The following is a 19707-nucleotide window of genomic DNA, read 5'->3' as shown; positions in this document are numbered from 1 at the left end:
AGAGTTATTTATAAAATTCGGTCCTTATCCATTTTTAGTGAAAATTGTAGAAAAAAATATATGAATCGAATATCAATTAAATTTCCCTCTTATTCTATTATCCCCCTTTATAGGGATTACTTATCCCCATCATATTTCATATTTCAAAATCTGGAACAAAAAACACCTCTCCAGAACCAACCCAAATCAAATCACAAAAAAGTAGTTCGAAATCACCCATATATCATGATCATCCGTTCGCAACGGGAGTGTCATCGATGTCATTTTAAAAATGCAAACATTGGCAAAGAGTTTTATGTTTGCGCTGACACGGAACAAATTTCATTAAAAATTCACAAAAGATAGTGGCTGAGCGAAAGCAAAAGACAACATCATCAGCAGAAAGCAACAGGTTCAAAAGGAATGTGAGTGAGAAAAAAAAAACACGAAAAGAGGAAGATATGAATGACACAAGAAGACCAAAAAGCGAAGAGGAAAAGGCAAATAAAAATGCAATATGTTTGAGCGTTTTGAAGATAATTGAATTTTTAGACGAGGGTAGGTGGGAAAATTTTGGGAAAGAGTGAAACTCTTGTTTAGAATGTGTATGGGGTTTACCCAAATACAAATTGTACCACTTTTGGTACCATTTAGTACTTTTCGTGTACATATGTACAAATTTTGAAATATACTTCCATATCTTTATCGTACCCACCGCCTATAATGTTTATTCCAAATTTTAAAATCCCAGCTCCAAACTCCATATTCAAATTGTACCAAATTTAGTACCGCTTAGCGCTTTTCGCATACTTCAGTACTTTCGGTATACACACTTTTAAACCGACCATCTTCCATTGATCCTACCCCTCAACCTTGATTTCCTTTCCAAATTTAAAGTTTTTAGCCCTAATCTTTCATATGACACGAAATAGTATCAAATGTAGTACATTGTAGAAATTTTCGTACACTTATGGTGCAAATTTCAAAAAAACCTTTTGGTATCTCCATCCACTGGTTCGTTATATAGAACAGGTGCCATATTTAGTAACATTTAGTACCGTTCTAAAGCAAATTTCCAAAAATCAAGTATCAACCAAACCAATCAAAAGGAGATTCTACTGGCAAATTTCAGATTTCAATCAGTATACGTTCTCTCAATGCCAAATTTTATAACATCCAGTACCTTTGGTGTACATAAGTACAAATTTCCAGAACTTACTACAACATACACCAATCCTAACTCCAACCTTAATCTTAATTTCAAATTTCAGGACCGCAGGACTCCATCGGTTGAACCCAAATCCAAATTGTACCAAATTTAGTACCATTTAGTACTTTTAGTGTACATAAGTTCAAATTTCAAAAATCTACCTCCATATTCTGGTACGACACTCCGCCTGTAATATTAATTTCAAGTTTGATTCGACACTCCAAATTAATATTGTACCAAATATAGTACCGTTTTATATACTTTTCGGATATTTTAGTACTTACAGTACACACCCCTCCAAAACTACCTTCTTACATCAACCTTGATTCCTTTTCCAAATTTCAAGTTTTAGCGCTAACCGTTCACAGGATACGAAATTGTACCAAATGTAGTATATTTTCGCACACTTTTAGTGCGAATTTCCAAAAACCCTACACTCCAAATTTAAGACTTCTAGCTCGTCAAGAGTCAATAGTTCTAGGTTCGTCAAATACAACCGGTGCCATATTTAGAAATTCTTAGTAAATTTCGTACCATTCTGATGCGAATATACAAAAATCCAGCCTTATCTGACACTTTCCGACATCAATTACCAGCCTTATCTGGCACCACTTATAGAAGGAATTTCTCAAAACCCTTTGGTACCTCCATTATGTACTCCAAATTTAAGAGTTCTAGTTCTTCAAGAGTCAGCAGTTCTAGGTTCGTCATATACAACAGGTGCCATATTTTGTAATTTTTAGTACTTTTCGTCCTGTCCTAATACGAATTTCCAGACAGAAAATCCAGACTTATTTTACACCTTCGGATGAAGAGCGACTCTTAATACTTTTCGTACCATTCTAATGCGAATATACAGCCTTATCTGACACCTTCGGACACCAATTACCAGTCTTATCTGACACCACATATAGTACGAATTTCCCAAAATCCTTTGGTACCTCCATTATACACTCCAAATTTAAGAGTTCTAGATCTTCAAGAGTCAACAGTTCTAGGTTCGTCATATATAACGGTTGCTTTTTTTGTAATATTTAGTACTTTTTGACCGGTTCTAATACGAATTTCCAGCCATATCTGATACCTTTGTATCAAGTGTGACCTTCACCCAAAATTTCAAGGTTGCTTGTTCCTCTGGGTATGTCCTGCTAACGCGAAATAAAGTTGTCTTAATTTTGAACTTTTTGTAAGTAGCCTGGGCCTGAGAATTTTTCCTTTAGCCATTTCCCGCACCGGCTAACGCGAACCCATGTTTTCTTAATTTTAAATTCTTAAATCAGTCAGCCAGTCAATTACTTTACTCTCCACAATTTTAAGACCATCCTTGTTTCTTAAATCTATCTAATCCCTTATCCTTTTGGTTCTACTTACCTTGTAAACATCACCGGTCTGAGCTACAACAGCTGTGGCCGTCGCCTTTGTGCCATGTTGACGATTGCGACGTAAATTGTGTAAAAATGTCATCATGAATATTTTCAAAGCGATTGCCAAACTAATAATAACAATTGTAAGGACACTCCCAACGATAACGGGCGACAGCGTCAAGGATACATCATCATCTGTGTGCGGGGTTTTTTTTAGCATGATTATTATTTTAAAAGAACAAACAAAGAAAGGGAGAGGAAGGGAAGGAAACGGGGAAAGTGGGGGGTAATGGGAGATAGTTAGTGTCAGCCACAGGACATAAAGGAAAAGGAAGGACATGTGTGTGGCGAAAATAGAGGAAAATGAGTCAGTTTAAAATGGATCGAGTCCCAATTATTGTGTAATAAATGTGTTTAGTGAGGTATGGAGGAGGGGTATTGTGGGGGGAAGGGGGGTCATAGCAAAAGGATAGCAATTATTATGGCAAACAAAAAATTTAAGTTAGGTGTGTATGTGTGTTTTTGTTTCACAATATCAATGTTGCGAATGGGTGTGTAAGATGTCATTGCAAAAGCCATTATTGGTGTCAGTTGGGCGTGTGTGTGTATTGTGTGTTCCATACATGTTTGACACGATGTGGTTTCATAGACGGAGAGGAAAAAAGGTTTGTATGTCAGCAGTGTTGATTTGTTGTAGTTGTTCAATTTTTTGTATTAATATTTTCCCACAAAAGCACACAGACACATGAACGTTGGTTATTGTTTTTTTTTTTTTTTGGTGACGGTGATGTCGTCGATGTCGTTGTTGTTTGTTTTTAAGCGTTTTTTTTTCATGCATATGTATTTGTTGTTATTTGTTCATTTGTAAGTTGTTTACATTTGTTGTTTTTGTTGTCATCGTCATCATCATCGTCGGTGTAGTTGTTGAAGTTGGCGTTTACGTTGACATCAATGGTGATGGCAGTGTTGCGTTGCGTTGAGTGTGTTGGTGTGTGTGTGTATGGTTGTTTTTGTTGTTGTTATTTTGCATCACAATCAATAAAAACAATCATAAATCATGGGGCGGTTGTCAGCGTTTTGCGTGTCACCATTTTGTTTGTACGTGCGAAATTTAATCCATTTCAAATTGTAGTACGACAAACGGCGGCAATGACACACCAATGGAAATGGGCGAGCGCGTGCACACACACACACACACACACACATAAAAAACAAAGCAACAGTGTATACCAACAATCAAGCAGTGCCACCAGCATAGGTGTTCAATTCATTTTTTTCGGAGCAACATTGCCATGTTGATATATGAAACCGCAAAAGAAGGCAGCACAGGTGAACCAAGGATCCAGTTGGGGCCACAATACAAGACACATCACATCACGAGGAAAAAACGGCAGCAACACATAAAGGAGCCACAAAAACATGCCAAACATACAAACATATGATGGGTGAACACATACACACACACATGATTGTGATTGTCAACCATAAAGCAGGAAGGCGGACAGGCAAGCAAGCAAGCAGTCAGCCAGTCAGGTAGTATGTCAAGTCAAGGGTGTTGAAATCCAAGCAAAACGTGGCAAACATGTAAATTATAACCACAAAGTTGAGTTCAGTGTTTTTTCCCACCACCACCAACAACAACAACAGCAGCAACAAGAAAAACCGCACAAATATGAGACGCAACAAACAAAGCAATCATCATTCATTTCCATACCGGCAACGGCAGCAACAGCGACAGACATAAAAAGAAAGACAAAAAAGAGAAAATGGAAAAACAAAATATTATAGTTATTATTGAAAGCATTTTTCATTCAATATTTATTTCAGAGTTTTCTGTTGTGTATTTTTTTTATTTTGACATATTTTTTGTGTGCTCTTGATGGCCCAGCAATTTTTGTAATTTGGGTTAAAGTGACTGTAATGAAGAGTGAGTTGAATGTTATATTAATGGATCAATTTTTAAAGGAGGAATACTAGATGTGATCTGTTTTGGGTATTTTTTAAGAAAAGTAGAAATGGTGTATTATTTTTAGGCTCCTAAAAGTATGCAGCGCTCATTGAAATGCAGAGAGTAATGTTATTTTCTTTTGTAAGAAACTTGTAAAAAACTAACCGACAGATCCTTAGTACAAAATAGACAGCATCAGTTGATTTGTCAAAATGGAACGAATTACCCGCAATAAAGAGAAACAACGTATACTCAAATATTGTATTTTCTTAAAAATAAAAAAAAAACTACTAATGAAAAAGGAAGAATTGCTAATTTTTCAATTTTGATTTAAAAAAAATGATGGAAGTTCGGACGGGCCGAACTGTAAATACTCTTCACCATATGGAACGAATTTGGCAATTTTCCAAAAAAAAAAAAAAAAAATCCGTTAAAAATTCTCTTAAAATCCTAAATATACCTTATATAGCCATCCATACGACGACGTGAAACTGCATGGCGAACTTATGTCATAAGCCGTTAGAGTATTCAAATGCGTAACTTGATAAAAAAAAATCGGCGATTAATGTCGCTAAAATCATCAAAATATTGAATATAGGCTATACGAAGAAGTGGACCTGCACGAACAATTTTCTGTCATAGGCTGTAGTATCCATTACGATTTTCAAATATCAAAATATGAAATAATCCTTTAAATTAAGTTGCTAAAATCATCAAAATGCCGAATAATCGGAAGGTACCGTTATATGAAGGCTATACGAAGACGTGGACCTGCACAGACAATTTTCTGCCTTAGGCTGTAGTATCCATTACGATTTACAAAGACCAAATTTGAAACAATTTCGGTGAATAATGTCGCTAAAATCATCAAAATCGGAAGGTACCGTTATATGAAGGCTATATGAAGATGTGGACATGTACAGACAATTTTCAGTCATAGGCTGTAATATCCATTACGAACTTCAAATATAAAAATTTGAAATAATTCCTGAAATAATGTCGCGAATATCATCAAAACACAGAATATTGGGAGGTTCCGTTATATGAGGGCTATACGAAGAGGTAGACCTGCACGGCAAATTTTCTGTCATTACGAATTTAAAATATCAAATTTGAAACAATTCCGGAAAACAATGTCGCTTGAATCGCCAAAATACTATAAAAGCGAGGTACCAGTATAAGGGTACAGTACCAAAACGTGGACTTACATAGTTATTTTTCAATACCAAAAGTCCCGCAGACATAATATAAATTTAAGTAAAATTCTATAAAACTACTTTGTTTCGTTCAGAAGCTAGAGTGATTTCCTCAGACGGACACACGGACGGACATCGCTAAATCGACATAGAATTTTATGCTGATCAAAAATATTGAGAGATTGAGATGAAAAAACTGCAACCAACTTCAGATTGCGGTTATTTCTAAGCCACTCGTCCGACAGCTGTTAAAATTGTTATCGTTTACAAGTGTACAAAAGCATTTTGGTGAGAATTTTCCACGAAACAAACTTATTCGTGATGGAATTCAAGCGTGATAATGTGATTTCTTTATATTTGGCTGGAAAACCACAAGTGGCTATCGTTAGAGCACTCCAGCATTTAAATGTGAATAAATCTTTTGTGTCTCGTACCATCGCTCGTTACCGTGATAATGGTACTGGTAGCGTAGCCAGACGTTAAGGAAGTGGACGAGAGAAAACAGCAACATCAGCAGAAATGGTTCAAAAATTAAAAAAACGACGAAACACGCGTCGCAGTGGCCGAAAAATGACTCGGGAGCTGAATTTACGCAATATTCCATTCGGCAAATATTGAAAAATGAGCTCGGGGTAAAGCCATTGAAATTTCAAAAAGTGTTAGAACTTACACCGCAACGCAAAGTAAATAGACTCAAAAGAGCTAAAGAGTTGCTTCGCTTGGCCGAGAGTGGTAAATTGCCGAATTTAGAATTTAACTTTCTCAGATGATAAAACATTCTTTGTGTAGCTGTTTGTAAACAACCAAAATGATCGCCCGCCATGGTGATGGTGTGGGCCGCCATAACAGGCGATGGTCGCTCCCCGCTCGTAATAATCGACCGTGGCATCAGAATAAATGCTGAACTTTGTCGCGAATATATTCAGGAGCGTGTATTAAAGCCTTGGGTACGCAAACATTTTGGGCGCAGACATTCCAATATTCATTGTACTCAGTACCATCGCACTCAGCACGCGCCTCCCAAGAATGGTTACAAAATGAGGTTCCTCGCTTTATTTCTTTATTTGAAACTTCTAACGCCTCCGATCGCTCGATAATAATTGTGTACCTTTTAGTACCTCTATTGCATTTAAAGCACCATTTTCCCAAATAGTCCCCGGTATCCCCCTAAAGAGTGACCCTATGCAAAATTTTAAAGCTCTAGCTCTTATCGCTCAATCAAGAAGTTGTTTAAGTCTTTCTTCATTTCACACATCTTTATAGAGGGCGATTCTCATGCAAAGTTTCCAGCTCTAATCGAAAACTCAAGTACAATGTCAATATTGCAGAACTTTTGTACCCTTCATAATACGAATTTCCAAAAATATAGTCTTATGTCACCCTACCCTAGCAATAGTGTTCCCTATCCAAAAATTTTAGGCCACAGCTCAAACTGATCGCCTAATGTCTATTCGTACTCTCAGTACTTCTAAAATACGAAATAAATATAAAATAAAAAAATAAATAAACCAAAATTTCAATTAAAAAGAATTCCAAAAATTAATTATAAATTATTTGTTATAAATAATTTGTTTTATATTAAACCTATTATAGCTATTTTTCTAAATTATGATGCTGCCATGTCTGCATTCTTTAAATCCAACACGCAGTTGATTCTTTGTTCTTAAATAAAAAATGTTAATTGACTATTGTGTGACCTTATTTGTTATTGCTAATAAACGGTTTTGTTCATATACATTTTTCCATTCAAAAAAGGACAATGTTATTTTTGTTATTTGTTCAGGGTCCTTTGAGACGCCAAAGGAAACTAGCAGTCAAACCAACAAAGAGAGAGGGAGAGTCAATCAGACAAATGGGAAAAATATATGATGTCTCCACAAATAATAATATATATGTACATTGGAAAATTATAAATAAAATCGAAACACAAAAGCAAAACAGTCAACTGGAGATATAAAGGACATTTTCAGGACGAAATTTTGTATCAATTATTTTTAGTATTACTTTAAGAGATGAAATTTCTTTTGATGCGTATTCTCGATTATTAATTCTTAATTTATGATTCATAGAGCCCTCAATAATTCGTGTCAATTGTTGTTCGTAATACCAATGTCTCACTGTATTTGTATCACATATAGTTGTACATGCAGTTGTTGTTATTAAATGGAGTTATTTTTTTCTTCTCCAACAAATGTTAAATGACATGCTACGTTCTATAATTGTCGAAGAACAATTTCAACATTTTTTTCTGTTCTGCTGGAAATTGACATCAGACAGATATTCATTTATGGAACAAAAAGTGAAAATATAATGACATGCTATTAAAAATATTGATTTGAAAAAATAAATTGTTATTACGCAAATGGTAGGGAACGTGTTCTTTAAAGGAAAGTGTGTGATTCGTGCTTTAAATAAATTAAAACTATTTTAAATGAGGTTAAAAGACTATACATTAAAGACCTGAATCACGATTTTCCTCCGGACAATTTTTTTAAGTTAAGTGTAAAGGATGTTTATGCCACCTTATTTATTTTAGTATGAAAAATGTTCGCTAGACCAACCTAGATCCTGATATAACGGTTTGTTTTTGACATTTTTTACATAATAATGACAATATTCTTGAACGTAAATTCGGAAGCAATACCCTTGGAAGATAGATGTATGTAGAACAAATGTTTGGCGAAACTTTAAATCCTGGCCATTGCCTAAAATTATGGCCAATGGCCACCAAAATCGCCGGATACCAAAAAATACATCGATATTATCGACAGGAGTTGAAATTATGCTATCAATAGGAGCTATAACCTTGAAGTTTTGAATGAAGGATGTCCTTGGTACTGAGGGCTCAAATTATCCGGGATTTTAGGAAATTAGTACATTGAGGTTACAAGGAAATATTTTGGTTTTTGATCGGAGACACGAGGAAATGCATATGTCGTACTAAAGGGTATTGAAAACAATTTTTGCAATTCCTATAAAAATCGTTTTGTATTTCTGATATTTGACTATATATCCATATATTTTTTCTGTATGACTATTCGAATTCTTTTATGTATGACCATTCGAAAGCCCATTTTTCAGAGGAAAAATGCAAATAATCGATATTTTCGCCGTTAAAATACGATCCCGTCGAAAGTACGATTGATTTTAATAGACTACATGCTTAAATCGTCTGCTTTCACGCTGATCAATAATATCAGTACTTTTTATACCATCCACCATAGTATGAAGAGTATATTAAATTTTTCATTCCGTTTGTAACACCTCGAGATATACATTTTAGACTCCAGAAAGTATATATATTCTTGATCAGCGTAAAATTCTATGTCGATTCAGCGTTGTCCGCCTGTCTGTCAATCAGTGAAAATCACTCTTCCGAACGAAATAAGGCAGGCTTATAAAATTTTACTCAAATGTATATTACGTCTTCAGGAATTTTGGTATTGAAAATGGGCCACATAGGTCCACGTCTTTGTATAGCCCTCATATAACGGTACCTCCCGATATTCGGTATTTGGATGATTTTAGCTACATTATACACCGGAATTGTTTCAAATTTTACACTTAAAGTTCGTAATACGTACTACAGCCTAAGACAGAAAATTGTCTGTGCAGGCCCACGTTTTGGTATAACCCCCACATAATAGTATCTCCCCATATTCGGTATTTTGATGATTTTAGCAACATTATTTACCGAATTTTTTGTTCATGTTTCGCATTTGAATATTGTATTGGCTTATGACAAAAATTGGCAGTGCAGGTCCACATTGTAATATGCTCTAATATAACGGCAACATTCAGTATTTTTAAGAATTTAACAGAATTTTTAACAGATTTTTTTTTTGAAAATTGTCAAATTCGTTCCAAATGATGGAGAGTATAACAAGTTCGTCCCGTCCGAACTTACAGCTTTTTTTACTTATTTGGTTTTTAAATGATTGTTTCGATTAATAATGTTCGATGGTGTCCTTTACTAGCAGTACTAAAATTGAAAGATACATCTAGTTCTTACTGGGAATGATATTAAATTATACTTTTGTTGAAAATTTTTTGGCGAAGAATAAATTTACCCACATAGATAAAGGATTTTCAAATTATGGCTGATTTGGTTAGAAGTTGGGGCAGAAAATACCGAAAATCCAAAGTTACCATTATAGTGGGTCTATAAATAACAAGAAAAATATTGAAAATTTTTCAAATGAATCTGAATCTTCTAAAGTGTGAGCTTTTCGTGATTTCACCAAACGGGTGGCTAAATTATACTAGATGAGATGAATATCGAGATTTAGTATGTGAGCCAATTCCATTGTTGTTTAATTCATAAAGATGCTAAATATTGATTAACATTCACAGCCTTGAAATATAAACAAGCTAAAAAGCAGTAAGTTCGGCCGGGCCGAACTCCACCATTTGGAACGAATTTGGAAATTTTCAAAAAATAGAATCTGATAAAAATTCTGTTAAACTCTTAAAAATGCCGAATATAGCCCTTATATTGGGGTCTATAAGAATATAGCCGTTATATTGGGGTCTACATGGGCATTGTTTGTCATAAGCCATTACCATATTCAAATTTCAAACTTGAAATAAACGGTGAATAATGTATCTAAAATCATTAAAATGCCGTATATAGGGTGGTATCGTTATATCGGAGCTATACGAAGACCTGAACCTGCAAAGACAATTTTCTGTCATAGGCTGTAGCATCTATTACGATCTTCAAATACGACATCTCAAACAATTTCGGTGAGTATTGCACCTAAAATCGTCAAAATACCGTATATAGGGAGGTACTGGTTTATGGAGCCTATACGAAGACCTGAACCAGCATAGACAATTTTCTGTCATAGGCTGTAGCATTCATTATGAAGTTCAAATACGACATCTCAAACAATTTCGGTGGGTATTGTACCTAAAATCGTCAAAATACCGAATTTAGGAAGGTTCTGATATATGGGGCCTAAACGAAGACCTGGACTTGCATTGACAATTTTCTGTCACAGAATTCTAGAAACGTAATTTGAAACAATTCCGGTGAACGATACCGAATGTAGGGAGGTACCGTAATAAAGGGGCTTTACGAGGACGTGGACCTGCACAGTAAATTTTCTGTCTTAGGCTGTAATATCCCTTTTGAACTAAAATATCAAATTTAAAATACCGTGAATGATGTCGCTAAAATCATCAAAATACCGAATATCGGGAGGTACCGTTATATGGAGCTATATGAAGACGTGGACCTATATGGTCCATTTACGAACTTTACCTGCCTATTGGAAAAATAAACAGGTGAGCAAATTTTACCCTTCTATCTCTATTCGTTCGAAAGATAGCGTGATTACAACAGACAGACGGACAGACAGACGGACAGACCGACGGACATCGCTAAATAGACTTAGAATTTTACGCTGATCAAGAATATATATACTTTGTTGGGTCTGACATGAGTATTTGGAGGAGTTACAAACGGAATGACAAAGTTAATATACCCTCCATAGTAGGGTGAAGGGCATAAAAAACTGCCAAAAATGTGAGTGAGAGCCTCGTATTTTTTGCAAGGAGTTTTGTCGATCTTCAAAGAGCGAAGAATGTTAAAATATAGTCCTTGTAGTCATAAATAGTAAAAAAGCAGCTACTGGAAGAAACTTGAAAAATTTAAGAAAAAATCCGTCAAAAATACAAATATGGGGGTTATACGAAGACGTGATCCTCTAATATCATCAAACTGGACATAATTCTGGTGAAAATTGCTGCTGTTATCATCAAAATGTCAGATATAGCGGGCTATATGAAAATTACAGGTGGGCTATATGAAAATTCAGACCCATATAGAAAAGATTAGACAAGAAGATTCAGACCAGGTTGTAGTACACATTATGAACTTCACATATGCAATTTGAAACAATTCTGGGGAATATTGTTCCTAAAATAATCAAAATATCGGAAGGTTATATGGGGGTTATTCGATATCGTTGGCCGTACATCTATGTAGGCCATTCTCTTTCAGGGTAAAAAAAAGTGGCTACAATCATCAAAATGCCGAACATGGGGGTGGTTGTGTACCGTTATATGCGATATCGGGGACCGATATAGCCCATACAAAATACTGATCTGCGCAAAATGTTTACTTCCTTTTTTAATTGATTTTAACTCTATTACAACAGACGACGGACGGACGGACAGGGCTTAATCATCTTAGAATTTTACGCTGATCAAGAAAATATATTTACCTTGTGAGGTCTAAAATTATTGTTTCCATGAGTTACAAACGGAATGACGAACTTAATGTATCCTTCATACTATGTATGGAGAAAGTATAAAAAGCGGGTAAAAAATTCAAATTTATTTCTCTCCTATATTGAATCTGTACTCTAAAGTACCAAACATAGAGTGGCGTAGGTATAAAGGAGGTAACCAATTGTGAGTGTGCGTCTATCCTGTTGAAAATGTGGAATATTTCCCAGGAAAAATTCCCTTTAAAATATTTCAAAAAATATTTACTCAATGTAAAATAAGTTACGCTAATATATACGAACGTAAGTAACACCTTACCGCTTGTAAATATAGACTCAATCGACCACAGAAAAATAAAAGGAAAAATACCAACATGTAAATCAATCATTGGTCTACGTTTTACTTCAGTAAATTTTTCCTCTCCTCAATCTATTTGAAAAAATCTCTGTGTGTGGGTGTAGGATTGGCAAGCATTTGCTATAATGCCTTTGAAAGGTGAAATAGGAAGACCTATCATCGATGGCATTGTGGAAAATAAACATGTCTGCTAACTTTGTACCCCCTGAACGAAGTCATGAGTGAATGACAAGCTTCCTTTGGCGTTCTAGCATGGCTGGCTCTATTTAAACATTTAGCATATCAATCTAATGGCTCCGGAAGGATACGCTGTTGTGTTGATGTAAACAAACAAAGAAAACGATGAGTGAGAGCTAAGGTAAAGATGTCAAGAAATCAATAACAGCAACCAAGCACCACATCACCCACGCCAAGGCGAAAATCAAATGCCAACAACATTACCCAACCCACCCCCACCTATGTCAACGGCAAATACCAACAACATTAGTCAAAAACACCTGTCGCATCAAAACATGTCACCAGGTGGTAATCAATCATTGTCCTTCTTTCTTTCGTTTTCTTTTTTCTTTCACTCAGCCTAGATTTTCGTAAACATCTATGAAAGAAAACATCAACATTTAAAAAGATTCCTTTGGAAATTTCAAAACACAGGAAATAACATTATTGATGAGTCCTTATTTTGGAGCAGAGAGAGAGGGAGAGAGGTGTAGGGTAATCTAATATGACCCCCCACAAAACAAATCACAAATGATTGAAGGCCATCCATCCTATTTGTATTTGTGTGTGTCTCTGTGTGTGTACTAATCTGATTATTTCCACCATACATACCGTTTTTAAAGCCTGTAGCTCCAATCACCATATCCTGTATCAGATACGAAGGACTTCGTCCCTTTTGATTGTAGGCATAAATGCGCAATTTCAATGAATTGTTCTCTTGGGTCATTATTGATGTTAAAGTATCCAAATTTTCCAAAGAAAATTGTGGCTCCTCGGGGTTGGTTATATTAAATCTGGAATAGAAGAAAATAGAAAAGATAAGAAAAAGAGAGAGACAAAAAATAAATAAAATCAATATCACCAAAAAGGCCAGCTGAGATTTGAATGATAAACGAAGAGGAAAAAATTGGTATAAAAAATTAAATATGCAATGAAATATACAGTGGACCTTAAAGAATTTTTATTAAAAAAGTATAAAACAAGTAAAAAAGCTATAAGTTCGGCCGGGCCGAACTTTGAATGCCCTTTACCATTTGGAACGAGTTTGGCAATTTTCAAAAACAATAAAATCCGTTAAAAATTCTGTTAAAATCTTAACAATACCGAATGTAGCTGCCATATAAGGGTCTATACGACGACATGGACCTGCATAGGTAACTTTTGTTATAAGCCATTACAATATTCAAATGCGAAACTTAAAAAAAATCGGTGAATAATGTAGCTAAAATCATCAAAATACCGAATATCGGGAGGTACCTGTCCTAGGCTGTAGTATCCATTCCGAATTTCAAATACCAAATTTTCGGGAGGTACCGTTATATGGAGGCTACACGAAGACGTGGACCTCCACAGACAATTTTCTGTCATAGGCTTTTGTATCCACTACGAACTTCAAATACCAAATTTGAAACAATTCCGGTGAATACTGTCACTAAAATCATCAAAATACCGAATATCGGAGGTACCGTTATATTGGGGCTACACGAAGACGTGGACCTGCACAGACAATTTTCTGTCATAGGCTGTAGTATTCATTTCAAACATCAAATACCGAAATTGAAACAATTCCGCTAAAATCATCAAAATACCGAATATCGGGAGGTACCGTTATATGGGAGCTATACCAAAATGTGGACCTACATGGCCCATTTTCAATACCAAAATTCCTGCAGACATAATATACATTTGAGTAAAATTTTATCAATCTACTTCAATTCGTGCGGAAGCTAGAGTGATTTCCACCGATGGACAGACGGATAGACGAACGTACATCACTAAATCGACATAGAATTTTATGCTGATCAAGAATATATATATACTTTGTGGGGTCTAAAATGTGTATTTCGAGGTGTTACAAACGGAATGACAAACTTAATATACCCCCCCTACTATGGTGGAGGGTGTAAAAAAATTGTTCCTCTAAATAAGGAGGGATTGTAAATTGAACACAAAAAATATATAATACTCAGGTTTAAAAACCATACATAAACATATAATCTTAGCCCCTATCAGGTCCCACTGTATATCAATATTTGACAATCACTGATTAAGGATTCATCTAAGTTATGGCTTTTCAAGTTGTAATTTATTTGAACTGTTCTACCCACATCTTTATTATTTCCCTACCTTCTTAAAAAGGTCCCACTGTATATTACCGTTTGACAATCAATGATAATAGATTCATCTACAACATAGCTTTTTAGTTGCTCTGATAACTTTGTAACCCCTTTCTTTGGAAATAATATTATACGAATATCTATTCCATTTATATTTAAAATGTAAATCTGTCTGTCATTCCCTTTTCATTCATGTCAGAATATTATCGACCGAATACATTTCCTTTATCATTAAATATATTAGTGTGTTTTCCATTTGATGTGATTCGTTTTTAAAAAAGGAATTCTAAATGAATTCTAAATAAATGAAATCCCATTAAATGAGACAAAATGTTTTCTAAATATTATTCTATGGTCGATTTGGAGTGGGAGTTAGGGAACGACACGTCTATTTTCTTCCTTTTTTCCAAATCATTTTTAAATTTGCAAATATTCTGCTTTTTAGGAAAATAGTGACATAAGTAGAGAAAGGAAGCAAGGGAAATGGGAAATTTCAAAATTCCTATATCAAAAAAAAAAAAAAAAAAATCGGAAATCCTCGACTAATCTCTATATGCAAGTTTGGACTGCGATATTCGATTCGTTTTATGTGATCTATGTGTATGATTTATTATTTGAAAATTTTGATATATCTGACTTTAACACTAACTGAGACATCGACAAAAAAAGTTAGGTTGTGGAAATCTTGAAGAAAATCGAAATATATTTTCCTCATTATGGGGAGTATTGTTAATCAACATTTCTACTTTTGTGGGGGACCTATAGGAATGGATGGATAAAATAGTTTATTTTCACACCTAATCAATTTGCTGAGCTATATTGATACTCCCTTCGTTCCCTTATACCTTTGAAAGTTCTTCTATTAATTACAGATTTTTGAGAAGTCATATTTTTAAGGAGTATGAATATTAATTGATAGGACACCTTTCAGAGTTCTTCTTGGGATAATATTCCCTGGAAATAATATTCAGAATTCTATTGTAAACAGGATATTTTCTCTCCTATATTTTGATGAAACAGTAGTGTTGAGGATATTAGTCTAATCTCGGTGTCAGTCTGGTTTTTCCGATAAATACTAAGTCCCAATTAAACCAAATATTTGGGACTTTTAATAGCCAAATATGCTGAAGTACATAATTCCATAATAATGGGACAATGTTTAACTTTTACACCAAGAAGTCTTAAAATCATTCATTTTGAAATTTACCGAGGTGGACCAACAGTGACCTCAACAAAAATATCCCTTTACCGAATGCAATATTTTCTAACATATAGTACGTAAATCCAGAACAGTCTATATCTCTCTATCCTCCCTATTTAGAACTTTTCATAAAACCACCTAAATATCTCAATTCCAAATACCAACAGAGGTCTCAATATATCAAATTCGAATATTCCAGCACTACCCCATCCTTAACCCAATACCAAATTTAACACCATTTAGTACTTTTCGTATATATACCGTCCGTCTGTGCGTCCATCCACCTGCGGAAATCACTATAGCTTCCGAACGAAATGAAGTAGGTTGATAAAATTTTACTCAAATGTATATTATTTCTGCAGGACTTTTGGTATTAAAAATGGGCTGTAGGTCCACATTTTGGTATAGCCCCTTATAGAGGTACCTCTCGATATTCCATTCTTTGATAATTTTACCGACACTATTCACCGGAAATGTTTCAAATTTAGTATTTAAAGTTCGCAATAGATACTACAGGCTATGATAGAAAATTGTATGTGCAGGTCCACTTCTTCGTATAGCCCCCATATAACGGTACCTCCCGATATTCGGTATTTTGATGATTTAGCGATATTATTCACAGGATTTGTTTCAAATTTGGTATTTGAAGTTCGTAATAGATACTACACCCTATGACAGTAAATTATCTGTGCAGGTCCATGTCTTCGTATAGCCCCCATATAAAGGTACCTTCCGATATTCTGTATTTTGATAATTTAGCGACATTATTTGCCGGAATTGTAACAAATTTAATATTTGAATTCTACAGCCTAAGACAGAAAATTGTATGTACAGGTCCACATCTTCGTATAAGCCATTTCCCTATATTCGGTATTTTGATGATTTTAGCTGATTTTTTTCACGTTTCGCATTTGAAAATGTAATGGCTTATGAAAAATGTTGCCTATGCAGGTCCACGTTGTCCAATAGACCCTAATGAAAGGGCTACATTCGCTATTTTTAAGATTTTAACAGAATTTTTAACGTATTTAATTTTTTTTTTTGAAAATTGCCAAATTCGTTCCAAATGGTGGATGGTATTCAAAGATTATTATTATTATTATTATTATTATTATTATTATATTATTATTATTATTATTATTATTATTATTATTATTATTATTATTATTATTATTATTATTATTATTATTATTATTATTATTATTATTATTATTATTATTATTATTATTATTATTATTATTATTATTATTATTATTATTATTATTATTATTATTATTATTATTATTATTATTAGTATTATATTATTATTATTATTATTATTATTATTATTATTATTATTATTATTATTATTATTATTATTATTATTATTACTATTACTATTATTACTATTATTATTTTTTTTTTTGTTACAAAATGGTCTGGCTTTATCCCTTTATTGTTGTTTTTATAAAAACAACGTTTGTTTATTAGTGGAGAACGATGGTAATGTTTACCAGGGGGTAAGGCAGGGAATACCTATGTTTCGAAAAGAGCCCTCAATCCTCATCAGTTCCCTTGTTGTTTGTCTGGGATATTCTCCCCAGAAGTTATTTAAAAATAACTTCTATGACATGGACCAAACCAAATGTTGCCAATATCTTCCCCTTCAAAATTCGATTTATTTGGCCCGATAACGTAACGACCACTCCTTTGCTAATTTCTAAGAAAACTGAACAAATTATGCCGCACCAAACAGACATTCGTATTGGCTGCTTCGGCTTTTCAATTTATTCTTGGTGCTTTTCTGTGCTCCAATTGTGACAATTTAGCTGGTTAACATACGGAGCCGGCGGTTCTTCTCGTCCCCCGCATCAGTACCAAGATTTTGAAAGTAATGTCGCAATGTAGGGTATTGTAGACTCCGGATGCTTAGTGGTATGATGTCCAACACATAATCAACAACAATAACAAAAACAATACAATCTGACTACATACATGCAACGATCTACCATTTACTGCAAACTTCCCTTCCTACATCATTAACGTAAATTTCTAGACTTACAACATATTCTATATTCACAACTTCCCCCACGATTTATGTCTCAATAAAAAAAATATCTCAGAATATTTGATTTCCTCTTTAAGGCAAAAAGGAAATGGCAAGAAAGCCAAAGTTGTTGTTATTATTTTCGTTTATTTTATTGATGACAGTTGGTTGTTAAAAAATTTTATTGGCGTATTTTCTTTGTGGGACATCCTTAAACAAAAACGTCAATGCATTTAAGTAATGGAACAATTTCAAGGATGATTTTTTTTCTTAGATTTAATTTCCAACTTTTACCCTAATGGCTATGAGAATATTGTTGTCATATCATCATCATCGTATTGTCAAATAATAGTAACGATGATTGCCATTTTCAGAAGGGAATATGATTTTTTATTATTATTGGTTGTTCTCTCTTTGGTTAAAAGGACAGCAAAATATGTAAAAGAGATAAATGACTTGCCATTAAATTGAAATAGGGAAATAAATAAATATTTATAAGGCTTATGATATATGGAAAAAGAGTGATGTACTGCTATCGGAACGAAAATTTCAAAATGGAAATATATTGGCAAAAGTTGATGGCTTTAAGATAAGTTGAAAGAATTAAGAGTACATTATAGAACAGGATACTATTTTCACATTTCCTTTCCGACACCAGATTTCTTTGAAAATTTTCAAATTTCCAAAAGTATGTGGAAAAATCTCATAATGAATGGAAAACTCATTATTATCGTAATCTCACCCACGAAAAATTGTATAAAAGCTATTACAGGGTGAGATGAAACAACAATTTCAGACTGCTGTCATTTCTAAGCCACTCCTCCGACAGCTGTTAAAATTATTCCAGTGGCAGCTCTTTATATTGTTTACAAGCGTACAAAACCATTTTGGTGAAAATTTTCCAGAAAAAAATTATTCGTGATGGAATTCAAGCGTGATAGTGTGATTTCTTTATATTTGGCTGGAAAACCACAAGTGGCTATCGTTAGAGCTCTACAGCATTTAAATGTGAATAAATCTTTTATAACTCGTACCATCGCTCGTTAACGTGATACTGGTAGCGTAACCCGACGTCAAGGAAGTGGACGAAAGAAAACAGCAACATCACCAGAAATGGTTCGAAAATTAAAGAGACGACTTGATCGATAACCACGTCACAGTGGCCGGAAATTGGGTGTGAACTGAACTTATCGCAATATTTCATTCGGCAAATATTGAAAAATGAGCTAAAGCTGAGGTAAAGCCATTGAAATTCTAAAACGTGAAAGAACTTTCACCGCATCAGAAAGAAAATAGACTCAAAAGCGCTAAAGAGTTGCTTCGCTTGGCCGAAAGTGGTGAACAGCCGAATTTGGTTTTCTCCGATGAGAAAACATTTGTTGTCCAGCAGTTTGTCAACAAACAAAATGATCGTGTTTACTTGCCAAAGAGGTCAGCTTTAAATGTGCACCTTCGGTTGGGCACCACAACTCAAGCGTCTGCCATGGTGATGATGCGGGCCGCCATAACAGCCGATGGTCGCTCTCCGCTCGTATTAATCGACCGTGGTATCAGAATAAATGCCGAATATTATCGCAAAAATATTCTGGAGGGTGTATTAAAGCCTTGGGCACGCAAACATTTTGGCCGCAGACCTTGGACATTCCAATAGGACTCAGCATGCGTCACATAAGAATGGTTACAAAATGAGGTTCCGGTCACCAATCTGTTGTACTATTGTATCTGTAGTATTTTGGAAAGCAAGGTTGGTACCAAAAAAAATACCAAAGTGTCGATCATCTCAAGTAAACTTCGCTGGAAATAGACCAAAATACCGCAGAACAACATACTGGCAGCGTGTACCGGTTTCATTGCCCGTT

General features: G+C 34.5%; 1 protein-coding gene across 1 annotated transcript in view; it reads right to left on the bottom strand.

Moving 5' to 3' along the window:
- LOC101894038 (neural cell adhesion molecule 1-B) overlaps positions 1 to 19707 on the bottom strand; it is a 503351-nt gene that overhangs the window by 15950 nt on the left and 467694 nt on the right. Inside the window, exons 16-17 of the mRNA XM_059129927.1 lie at positions 13117 to 13298; positions 2561 to 2748 (exon numbers count right to left, since the gene is read on the bottom strand). Coding sequence (XP_058985910.1) covers positions 2561 to 2748; positions 13117 to 13298 — 370 coding nt within the window. The remainder of the gene's footprint in view (positions 1 to 2560; positions 2749 to 13116; positions 13299 to 19707) is intronic.

The sequence above is a fragment of the Musca domestica genome, unplaced genomic scaffold (assembly GCF_030504385.1).
Source record: "Musca domestica strain aabys unplaced genomic scaffold, Musca_domestica.polishedcontigs.V.1.1 7, whole genome shotgun sequence".
In the NCBI taxonomy this organism is placed as follows: domain Eukaryota; kingdom Metazoa; phylum Arthropoda; class Insecta; order Diptera; family Muscidae; genus Musca; species Musca domestica.
This window is presented reverse-complemented; position numbering and strand designations above follow the sequence as displayed.